This window comes from Salmo salar, chromosome ssa01, assembly GCF_905237065.1.
Source record: "Salmo salar chromosome ssa01, Ssal_v3.1, whole genome shotgun sequence".
Classification (NCBI taxonomy): domain Eukaryota; kingdom Metazoa; phylum Chordata; class Actinopteri; order Salmoniformes; family Salmonidae; genus Salmo; species Salmo salar.
In genome coordinates, this window is record NC_059442.1 from 91,035,736 (window position 1) to 91,048,203 (window position 12,468).

The following is a 12,468-nucleotide window of genomic DNA, read 5'->3' on the forward strand; positions in this document are numbered from 1 at the left end:
ACTGCCTAACATCATCTCTGTTCCAACTACCTAACATCATCACTGTTCCAACTGCCTAACATCATTTCTGTTCCAACTACCTAACATCATCACTGTTCCAACTGCCTAACATCATCTCTGTTCCAACTGCCTAATATTATCTCTGTTCCAACTGCCTAACATCATCTCTGTTCCAACTGCCTAACATCATCTCTGTTCCAACTGCCTAACATCATCTCTGTTCCAACTGCTTAACATCATCTCTGTTCCAACTACCTAACATCATCACTGTTCCAACTGCCTAACATCATCTCTGTTCCAACTGCCTAATATTATCTCTGTTCCAACTGCCTAACGTTATCTCTGTTCCAACTGCCTAACGTTATCTCTGTTCCAACTGCCTAACATTATCTCTGTTCCAACTACCTAACATCATCTCTGTTCCAACTGCCTAACATCATCTCTGTTCCAACTACCTAACATCATCACTGTTCCAACTGCCTAACATCATTTCTGTTCCAACTACCTAACATCATCACTGTTCCAACTGCCTAATATTATCTCTGTTCCAACTGCCTAACGTTATCTCTGTTCCAACTGCCTAACGTTATCTCTGTTCCAACTACCTAACATCATCTCTGTTCCAACTGCCTAACATCATCTCTGTTCCAACTACCTAACATCATCACTGTTCCAACTGCCTAACATCATCTCTGTTCCAACTGCCTAATATTATCTCTGTTCCAACTGCCTAACATCATCTCTGTTCCAACTGCCTAACATCATCTCTGTTCCAACTGCCTAACATCATCTCTGTTCCAACTGCCTAACATCATCTCTGTTCTAACTGCCTAACATTATCTCTGTTCCAACTGCCTAACATTATCTCTGTTCCAACTGCCTAACATCATCTCTGTTCCAACTGCCTAACATCATCTCTGTTCCAACTGCCTAATATTATCTCTGTTCCAACTGCCTAACGTTATCTCTGTTCCAACTGCCTAACGTTATCTCTGTTCCAACTGCCTAACATCATCTCTGTTCCAACTGCCTAACATCATCTCTGTTCCAACTGCTTAACATCATCTCTGTTCCAACTACCTAACATCATCACTGTTCCAACTGCCTAACATCATCTCTGTTCCAACTGCCTAATATTATCTCTGTTCCAACTGCCTAACGTTATCTCTGTTCCAACTGCCTAACGTTATCTCTGTTCCAACTGCCTAACATTATCTCTGTTCCAACTACCTAACATCATCTCTGTTCCAACTGCCTAACATCATCTCTGTTCCAACTACCTAACATCATCACTGTTCCAACTGCCTAACATCATTTCTGTTCCAACTACCTAACATCATCACTGTTCCAACTGCCTAATATTATCTCTGTTCCAACTGCCTAACGTTATCTCTGTTCCAACTGCCTAACGTTATCTCTGTTCCAACTACCTAACATCATCTCTGTTCCAACTGCCTAACATCATCTCTGTTCCAACTACCTAACATCATCACTGTTCCAACTGCCTAACATCATCTCTGTTCCAACTGCCTAATATTATCTCTGTTCCAACTGCCTAACGTTATCTCTGTTCCAACTGCCTAACGTTATCTCTGTTCCAACTGCCTAACATCATCTCTGATCCAACTGCCTAACATCATCTCTGTTCCAACTGCCTAACATTATCACTGTTCCAACTGCTTAACATCATCTCTGTTCCAACTACCTAACATCATCACTGTTCCAACTGCCTAACATCATCTCTGTTCCAACTGCCTAATATTATCTCTGTTCCAACTGCCTAACGTTATCTCTGTTCCAACTGCCTAACGTTATCTCTGTTCCAACTGCCTAACATCATCTCTGTTCCAACTGCTTAACATCATCTCTGTTCCAACTGCCTAACATCATCTCTGTTCCAACTGCCTAACATCATCACTGTTTCAACTGCTTAACCTGTTGGGGGTAGGGGGCAGTATTTACACGGCCGGATAAAAAACGTACCCGATTTAATCTGGTTACTACTCCTGCCCAGTAACTAGAATATGCATATAATTATTGGCTTTGGATAGAAAACACCCTAAAGTTTCTAAAACTGTTTGAATGGTGTCTGTGAGTATAACAGAACTCATATGGCAGGCAAAAACCTGAGAAGATGACTTACAGGAAGTGGCCTGTCTGACCATTCCTTGAGCTTCTTGACTCTGTTTATTGAAGACTGAGGATCTTTGCTGTAACGTGACACTTCCTACGGCTCCCATAGGCTCTCAGAAGGCGGGAAAAAGCTGAATGATGTAATTCCAGCCCCAGGCTGAAACACATTAGCGCTTTTGGCAAGTGCTCTATCAGAGGACAATGGGCTGAGGCGCGTGCACGAGTCGACCCCATGTTTTTATTTTCTATCGTCTTTGAACCTAAACACAGATTCCCGGTCGGAATATTATCGCTTTTTTACGAGAAAAATGGCATAAAAATTGATTTTAAACAGCGGTTGACATGCTTCGAAGTACGGTAATGGAATATTTAGAATTTTTTTGTCACGAAATGCGTCGTGCGCGTCACCCTTCTTTACCATTCGGATAGTGTCTTGAACGCACGAACAAAACAGAGGATATTTGAACATAACTATGGATTATTTTGAACCAAACCAACATTTGTTATTGAAGTAGAAGTCATGGGAGTGCATTCTGACGAAGACAGCAAAGGTAATAACATTTTTCTTATAGTAAATCTGATTTTGGTGAGTGCTAAACTTGGTGGGTGTCTAAATAGCTAGCCCTGTGATGCCGGGCTATCTACTGAGAATATTGCAAAATGTGCTTTCACCGAAAAGCTATTTTAAAATCGGACATAGCGAGTGCATAGAGGAGTTCTGTATCTATAATTCTTAAAATAATTGTTATTTTTTTGTGAACGTTTATCGTGAGTAATTTAGTAAATTCACCGGAAGTTTGCGGGGGGTATGCTAGTTCTGAACGTCACATGCTAATGTAAAAAGCTGTTTTTTGATATAAATATGAACTTGATTGAACAAAACATGCATGTATTGTATAACATAATGTCCTAGGGTTGTCATCTGATGAAGATCATCAAAGGTTAGTGCTGCATTTAGCTGTGGTTTGGGTTTATGTGACATTATATGCTAGCTTGAAAAATGGGTGTCTGATTATTTCTGGCTGGGTACTCTGCTGACATAATCTAATGTTTTGCTTTCGTTGTAAAGCCTTTTTGAAATCGGACAGTGTGGTTAGATTAACGAGAGTCTTGTCTTTAAAATGGTGTAAAATAGTTTGAGAAATTGAAGTAATAGCATTTCTAAGGTATTTGTATAACGCACCACGGGATTCAACTGGCTGTTGAGTAGGTGGGACGATTTCTAGAGAGGTTAACATCATCTCTGTTTAAACTACCTAACATAATGTTAGGCAGTTGGAACAAAGATTATGTTAGGTAGTTTAAACAGAGATGATGTTAAGCAGTTGGAACAGTGATGATGTTAAGCAGTTGGAACAGAGATGATGTTAGGCAGTTGGAACAGAGATGATGTTAGGCAGTTGGAACAGAGATAATGTTAGGCAGTTGGAACAGAGATGATGTTAGGCAGTTGGAACAGAGATAATGTTAGGCAGTTGGAACAGAGATGATGTTAGGCAGTTGGAACAGAGATAATGTTAGGCAGTTGGAACAAAGATTATCTCTGTTCCAACTGCCTAACATTATCTCTGTTCCAACTGCCTAACATTATCTCTGTTCCAACTGCTGCTGATCTGAATGCCCTCTAGTCACACCACCTCTCTCTTCCACTGTACTCTCCCTGTTGTTTCTACTCAGGATTCGACCTCTCCACCAACTGTCATTTCCTGTTCCTCACTGCCTCTTTCTGGTTTCCCCTATCTCTCCTTCCCCCCCTCCACCATGCCCATTCTGACCCCCATCCCCACCTGCTTCTTCCTGCTCCTCCTGCCCCTGGTGGTGTCCTCTCTCTGGGTCTCAGTCTCCAGCCAGCAGCCTCTCCTCTGGAAAAACCACACAGGACAGGTTAGTATTATAGACAATGATCATGATCACCATGTAGCTAGGGAGACACCGTAACACGTGCATCTTAACTGTCTCAAGTAGTTGAGGGAGATTTGAACAGAGGAGGAAGCTATTTTTGATGAACCTAGAGACCCCCCCCCACGGGTCCTTCCATTCTCCCACCTCACCTTTCCCAGATAGCTTTGTTGTCCCGAGATCTTCCTCTTGGCCTCTGCCACTGGTCCCTGGACCCCCCTGCTGTCCTGGAGGCTGTTGCCCACTAACGAGACTCTCCAGCTGGGTACAGGTTCTCTCCTAGCCCCTTGTGGCTCCTGGAGCTCTGAGCATCTCCCATCTGCAGTAGCAGGGCCCGGCCTGCAGGGGGCTCCTCTCCTCCTCAGTGCCACACTGGGCATGCTCACATCATCACCTTGCCTCTCCTCCTTGCTCCTGGCTTTCTGATTGGCTTGAAGCTTAGCGGCTGGGCCAGTCGCAGCAGAGTTTGTTGGCGTGTCTTTGGAGAATGGTATCGTTGTATTTACGTCATTGATTCCTTCGTCGCTGTCATAGCGCCTCTCCTCTTCCTCCTCTGTGGGATCAAGGGATCAATATAATACATTAGAAACTGTCTGGAGATCAGTTGTGGCACGACCATCTCAATCATATGATGACAGTGTAGAGTAGCTATATCGTAAAATAACTCAGTGGCCTTTAGCCTTTAGGCAACAAACTATCACAGAGAGGCAGTGAAGACACCACACAAACTATCACACAGCACAGAGAGGCAGTGAAGACACCACACAAACTATCACACAGCACAGAGAGGCAGTGAAGACACCACACAAACTATCACACAGCACAGAGAGGCAGTGAAGACACCACACAAACTATCACACAGCACAGAGAGGCAGTGAAGACACCACACAAACTATCACACAGCACAGAGAGGCAGTGAAGACACCACACAAACTATCACACAGCACAGAGAGGCAGTGAAGACACCACACAAACTATCACACAGCACAGAGAGGCAGTGAAGACACCACACAAACTATCACACAGCACAGAGAGGCAGTGAAGACACCACACAAACTATCACACAGCACAGAGGCAGTGAAGACACCACACAAACTATCACACAGCACAGAGGCAGTGAAGGCACCACACAAACTATCACACAGCACAGAGAGGCAGTGAAGACAAACACTGCTTATCTGTGCTGACCATAGTAGTGTGTTCTACAGTATACAGTGGGGGGGAAAGTATTTGATCCTCTGATGATTTTGTACGTTTGCCCACTTACAAAGAAATGATCAGTCTATAATTTTAATGGTAGGTTTATTTGAACAGTGAGAGACAGATTTGTTTGAACAGTGAGAGACAGAATAAGAACAAAAAAATCCAAAAATGTTATAAAATGATTTGAATTTTAATGAGGGAAATAAGTATTTGACCCATCTGCAAAAAATGACTCAGTACTTGGTGGCAAAACCCTTGTTGGCAATCACAGAGGTCAGACGTTTCTTGTAGTTGGCCACCAGGTTTGCACACATCTCAGGAGGGATTTTGTCCCACTCCTCTTTGCAGATCTTCTCCAAGTCATTAAGGTTTCGAGGCTGACGTTTGGCAACTCGAACCTTCAGCTCCCTCCACAGATTTTCTATGGGATTAAGGTCTGGAGACTGGCTAGGCCACTCCAGGACCTTAATGTGCTTCTTCTTGAGCCACTCCTTTGTTGCCTTGGCCGTGTGTTTTGGGTTATTGTCATGCTGGAATACCCATCCACGACCCATTTTCAATGCCCTGGCTGAGGGAAGGAGGTTCTCACCCAAGATTTGATGGTACATGGCCCCGTCCATCGTCCCTTTGATGCGGTGAAGTTGTCCTGTCCCCTTAGCAGAAACCCCCCCCCAAAGCATAATGCTTCCACCTCCATGTTTGACGGTGGAGATGGTGTTCTTGGGGTCATAGGCAGCATTCCTCCTCCTCCAAACACGGCGAGTTGAGTTGATGCCAAAGAGCTCCATTTTGGTCTCATCTGACCACAACACTTTCACCAGTTGTCCTCTGATTCATTCAGATGTTCATTGGCAAACTTCAGACGGGCATGTATATGTATTCTTGAGCAGGGGGACCTTGCGGGCGCTGCAGGATTTCAGTCCTTCACGGCGTAGTGTGTTACCAATTGTTTTCTTGGTTACTATGGTCCCAGCTGCCTTGAGATCATTGACAAGATCCTCCCATGTAGTTCTGGGCTGATTCCTCACCGTTCTCATGATCATTGCAACTCCACGAGGTGAGATCTTGCATGGAGCCCCAGGCCGAGGGATATTGACAGTTCTTTTGTGTTTCTTCCATTTGCGAATAATCGCACCAAATGTTGCCACCTTCTCACCAAGCTGCTTGGCGATGGTCTTGTAGCCCATTCCAGCCTTGTGTAGGTCTACAATCTTGTCCCTGACATCCTTGGAGAACTCTTTGGTCTTGGCCATGGTGGAGAGTTTGGAATCTGATTGATTGATTGATTGCTTCTGTGGACAGGCATCTCTTTTATAGGTAACAAGCTGCGGTTAGGAGCACTCCCTTTAAGAGTGTGCTCCTAATCTCAGCTCGTTACCTGTATAAAAGACACCTGGGAGCCAGAAATCTTTCTGATTGAGAGGGGGTCAAATACTTATTTCCCTCATTAAAATGCAAATCAATTTATAACATTATTGACATGCGTTTTTCTGGATATTTTTGTTGTTATTCTGTCTCTCACTGTTCAAATAAACCTACCATTCAAATTATAGACGGATCCTTTCTTTGTCAGTGGGAAAACGTACAAAATCAGCAGGGGATCAAATACTTTTTCCCCCCACTGTATATACACTGCTCAAAAAAATAAAGGGAACACTTAAACAACACAATGTAACTCCAAGTCAATCACACTTCTGTGAAATCAAACTGTCCACTTAGGAAGCAACACTGATTGACAATAAATGTAACATGCTGTTGTGCAAATGGAATAGACAATAGGTGGAAATTATAGGCAATTAGCAAGACACCCCCAATAAAGGAGTGGTTCTGCAGGTGGTGACCACAGACCACTTCTCGCTTCCTGGCTGATGTTTTGGTCACTTTTGAATGCTGGCGGTGCTTTCACTCTAGTGGTAGCATGAGATGGAGTCTACAACCCACACAAGTGGCTCAGGTAGTGCAGCTCATCCAGGATGGCACATCAATGCGAGCTGTGGCAAGAAGGTTTGCTGTGTCTGTCAGCGTAGTGTCCAGAGCATGGAGGCGCTACCAGGAGACAGGCCAGTACATCAGGAGACGTGGAGGAGGCCGTAGGAGGGCAAAAACCCAGCAGCAGGACCGCTACCTCCGCCTCTGTGCAAGGAGGAGCAGGAGGAGCACTGACAGAGCCCTGCAAAATGACCTCCAGCAGGCCACAAATGTGCATGTGTCTGCTCAAACGGTCAGAAACAGACTGCATGAGGGTGCTATGAGGGCCCGACGTCCACAGGTGGGGGTTGTGCTTACAGCCCAACACCGTGCAGGACGTTTGGCATTTGCCAGAGAACACCAAGATTGACAAATTTGCCACTGGCGCCCTGTGCTCTTCACAGATGAAAGCAGGTTCACACTGAGCACATGTGACAGACGTGACAGAGTCTGGAGACACCGTGGAGAACGTTCTGCTGCCTGCAACATCCTCCAGCATGACCGGTTTGGCAGTGGGTCAGTCATGGTGTGGGGTGGCATTTCTTTGGGGGGCCGCACAGCCCTCCATGTGCTCGCCAGAGGTAGCCTGACTGCCATTAGGTACCGAGATGAGATCCTCAGACCCCTTGTGAGACCATATGCTGGTGCGGTTGGCCCTGGGTTCCTCCTAATGCAAGACAATGCTAGACCTCATGTGGCTGGAGTGTGTCAGCAGTTCCTGCAAGAGGAAGGCATTGATGCTATGGACTGGCCCGCCCGTTCCCCAGACCTGAATTCAATTCAGCACATCTGGGACATCATATCTCGCTCCATCCACCAACGCCACGTTGCACCACAGACTGTCCAGGAGTTGGCGGATGCTTTAGTCCAGGTCTGGGAGGAGATCCCTCAGGAGACCATCCGCCACCTCATCAGGAGCATGCCCAGGCGTTGTAGGGAGGTCATACAGGCACGTGGAGGCCACACACACTACTGAGCTTCATTTTGACTTGTTTGAAGGACATTACATCAAAGTTGGATCAGCCTGTAGTGTGGTTTTCCACTTTAATTTTGAGTGTGACTCCAAATCAAGACCTCCATGGGTTGATAAATTGGATTTCCATTGATCATTTTTGTGTGATTTTGTTGTCAGCACATTCAACTATGTAAAGAAAAAAGTATTTAATAAGATTATTTCATTCATTCAGATCTAGGATGTGTTATTTTAGTGTTCCCTTTATTTTTTTGAGCAGTGTATATACTGTAGAACACACTACTATGGTCAGTTAGCCACCCAGATATCTATGGCCTTTTCAATAACTGCGGTCAAGGAAACCCAATGGTCCTGTCTTTCTCATGGACAGACAAACATCAGTACACACACACAGACACAAATGCATGCACACACATTCAATCACGCACACACGCATGCAAGCACACACACGCACACACTCATACACACTCACAGATCAGATCTTTATTGGCAGCTGTGTGTGTCTGACTAAAGGGGTCGTGTCGGGTGTCGAGACGTCGATGACACACTTGACATTTACACAACGTTCTCATCAACACTCTCTCACACACACGCACACACACACACAGGACGTACACAATAGGGCCACATCAATTTGAGATTATTGGGGAAGGGGGACATTGCGTCTGGTTGTTGGGTTGAGGGGTTGCAGGAGGGGCGACAGGGGTGTGACATTCTAAAAGAGGCGATATTGGGGTTCACGTTACAGTGTGGTTTTGGGGGCAGTATGCCAGTGGGCAGCCATTAACGGTTTTAATGGTGTGACAGACGAGCCGGGAAGTGAGAGGAGGCCACCGTGATGGAAGACATCTCACTCTCTAACAAACACACAAACACACACACACACAGCCGGGAGACATCTCACTGAGACGTAACTTACCCTGGCCTGAGCTCTCGCTGTTGCTCTTCCCCTCGTTAATTTCCTGCTTCACAGAGGCCACACCTCCTCCGAGGAGGACTCTGGTCGAAGGTCCGCCCAGTTTGACCCTTGGCCGACCTCTCTTTCTCCTCACCCTCTGATTGGGCACCCAGTCCTGCTGGTTACTGGATGTATCGGCTGCTGGGTGAACATGGAGAGATGGGTGTGTTAGTGTCAGGGAGTGTATGTGGTACAAGGTTTACGTGTGTTTGTGTTGTACCTGTGTCACTCTCTCTGCAGTTTGCATGGGATCCAGGTCTAGGGTCCCGTCTGCGGCGGTGCATGCCCCCTGACGGTGCACCTCTCTGGGCCACAACCTTCTGCTTCAGCTGGGTCACCCTCCGTGCTAGTCGGGAGCTCAGGCTGGGACGACCTCTCCTCCTCGTGAGGAAGCCATGATTAGTCATCGTCTTCCTCCGCTTCTCTCCACCCCCTTCTGCTTCATAATCCTCCACCCTGAATAACACAAAGAAGAGAAAGTTGGATTTTAGAAAAGATGGAGAGACAAACACACGAAGAAGAGAGAGTTGGATTTTAGAAACAAACAAACAAAAAAAACAAAGAAGGTCAAAGAAACAGTAACAGGTCATCTGGTCTTCTCCTTCTCTCTGTCTAGCCTTTGATGAGTAGAGAAAGAGGGGGGTTCCTTTCCAGTGCGGACGCTGTGTTTGGAATAGAAAGACTTCTGTCGGTAAACTCTGAAATATCCAAGAGGAGTGTGAATATGAGACCCTGATGAATAACCACAAGAAAAAGGGAAAAATAGCTGGCAGCTACTGAAGGAAAACAGAGAGAGAGACAAGGCAGTCTCAGGGGGAGTCTGTCCGTTGACCTAAGCTCCAGGGCTGGATGGATGAACACCTCTATTGAACACCACCACTTCCTGCTCCAGGGCTGGATGGATGAACACCTCTATTGAACACCACCACTTCCTGCTCCAGGGCTGGATGGATGAACACCTCTATTGAACACCACCACTTCCTGCTCCAGGGCTGGATGGATGAACACCTCCATTGAACTCCACTACCCTTTTTCTCTTTCTATCCACCTCTCTCTCTTTCCCTCCCAGTCTCTGTCTCTCTGTCTCTCTTTTTCTCTCTCAAATGCATGCACACACACACACACACACACACACACACACACACACACACACACACACACACACACACACACACACACACACACACACACACACACACACACACACACACACACACACACTGCTATGAGCAGCTGGTGTCTTGAGGCAGGTGAATCCTATATTCCCTCAGAGCTCAGCATCTCCCTTCAAGGAAAAGAGAGGGAAGGAGGAGGGAGGGAAGGAGGAGGAAGGGAGGATTAAATGACGGAGGGAGGAAGAAATAAGGGAGGCAGGGATGGATGGATGCAGGGAGGGGGAGGGAGGCAGGGAGGAGGGAGAAAGGAGGGAAATAGATAGAGTTGGGGAAGGAGCGGAGTAAAGGGAGAAGGGAGAGGAGAGGATTAAGCAGGGAATGAGTGGAGGAAAGGAGGACCATGAAAATGAGGAGGGGAAGATAGGATGTGTAATGTGCAACCTGAGAGAAATACCACCTGGTTGAATTGTCATCTCAAACAGTCAGACAAAAAGAAAGGCAACACTGATCTGCTGAGGTCAGGATCTACAGAGAAGCCAGCTTCCTGCTGAGGTCAGGATCTACAGAGAAGCCAGCTTCCTGCTGAAGTCAGGATCTACAGAGAAGCCAGCTTCCTGCTGAAGTCAGGATCTACAGAGAAGCCAGCTTCCTGCTGAGGTCAGGATCTACAGAGAAGCCAGCTTCCTGCTGAGGTCAGGATCTACAGAGAAGCCAGCTTCCTGCTGAGGTCAGGATCTACAGAGAAGCCAGCTTCCTGCTGAGGTCAGGATCTACAGAGAAGCCAGCTTCCTGCTGAGGTCAGGATCTACAGAGAAGCCAGCTTCCTGCTGAAGTCAGGATCTACAGAGAGCCAGCTTCCTGCTGAAGTCAGGATGTACAGAGAAGCCAGCTTCCTGCTGAGGTCAGGATCTACAGAGAAGCCAGCTTCCTGCTGAAGACAAGATCTACAGAGAAGCCAGCTTCCTGCTGAAGTCAGGATCTACAGAGAAGCCAGATTCCTGAACCCCCCTAAACTCCCCCTAACAAACTGCCTCATCACCCATACCTAGGGTTGCAAAATTCCGGGAACCATCAATAAATTCCCTGATTTTCCAGAAATCCCGGGTTGGAGGATTCCTGGAATCCGTACGGAATAAGCAGGAAATCCAGGGAATTTATTGAAAGTTTCCGGAATTTTGCAACCCTACCCATACCCCTCATTCCCATCCCACACATCAACCCTCCATGGCCCAGCCCTAACCTGTCTGTCGCCATCACCCCCTGACCTCTCCTTTCAACCTTTGACCCCCAGTCAGTCCCTAAGCCCCAGCGATAGCCCTCAGTCACATCCTCACTGGAAGGAGAGTATGTGAAGAGGGGACAAGGGCAGTTGGTTGATGTAGAATGATGTAAAATCAACAGAGAATGTAATTACTATAACAACAGTCTTCCCCTTTTTCCTCTCTCCAACACCGATGCCAACAAGTACTGCCACCAACAGACCAGTTGCTAGAGAAACTCTCTCTCTCTCTCTCTCACACACTCTCTGTCTCTCTCAAAGATTAAGGAATACACTAATGATACCACACTCATGAATTAATTAATTAAAAAATACACCCTGTCACATACCAGCCAGCTCCAGTAATTAAACAAATATGGGATGTGTGTGTTGTGTGTGTGTGTTGTGTGTGTGTGTCGTCTGTGTGTATGTGTGCATGTGTGTTCGTGTGTGTGTTGTCATTTTTCATTGCTGTGTTGTAATCACTGTGGTAACCGTGATAAACGTTGTGCTTGTTTAATCAGTTTCTCACGTTATCATAGGTGGAGCACAGCCAGAAAACACATCCATCAATATGATGACCTAACACTGGAATTTAACACTGTGTAGGGCATTAGGGGATTTGCTTTGTAATCATGTGCTTGTGTGTGTGTGTGTGTGTGTGTGTGTGTGTGTGTGTGTGTGTGTGTGTGTGTGTGTGTGTGTGTGTGTGTGTGTGTGTGTGTGTGTGTGTGTGTGTGTGTGTGTGCGCGCGCGTGTAAGAAGAGGGGGTTGTAGAGTCATTCATCACTGTGATAAGTCTACATGGGGACTTTGTCCATATTAATATGTGCTGAGGGTGAGAGGGGGTCAGGACATAATCAATGGAGTGATAAATATGGTGTGTGTGTGTGTGTGTGTGCGTGTGTAAGAGAGAGCGAAAGAGAGAGGCAGCAGTTCCTCTTATAAAGAAGCTCAACAA

The 12,468-nt window shown here is 46.2% G+C and overlaps 1 protein-coding gene across 1 annotated transcript in view; it reads right to left on the reverse strand.

Moving 5' to 3' along the window:
- Positions 1–12,468, reverse strand: part of LOC106610139 (BAH and coiled-coil domain-containing protein 1) — a 131,554-nt gene that overhangs the window by 11,741 nt on the left and 107,345 nt on the right. Inside the window, 4 exon segments of the mRNA XM_045724286.1 lie at positions 3,921–3,995; positions 4,185–4,585; positions 9,096–9,275; positions 9,355–9,590. Of these exon segments, the coding sequence (XP_045580242.1) occupies positions 3,921–3,995; positions 4,185–4,585; positions 9,096–9,275; positions 9,355–9,590 (892 nt within the window).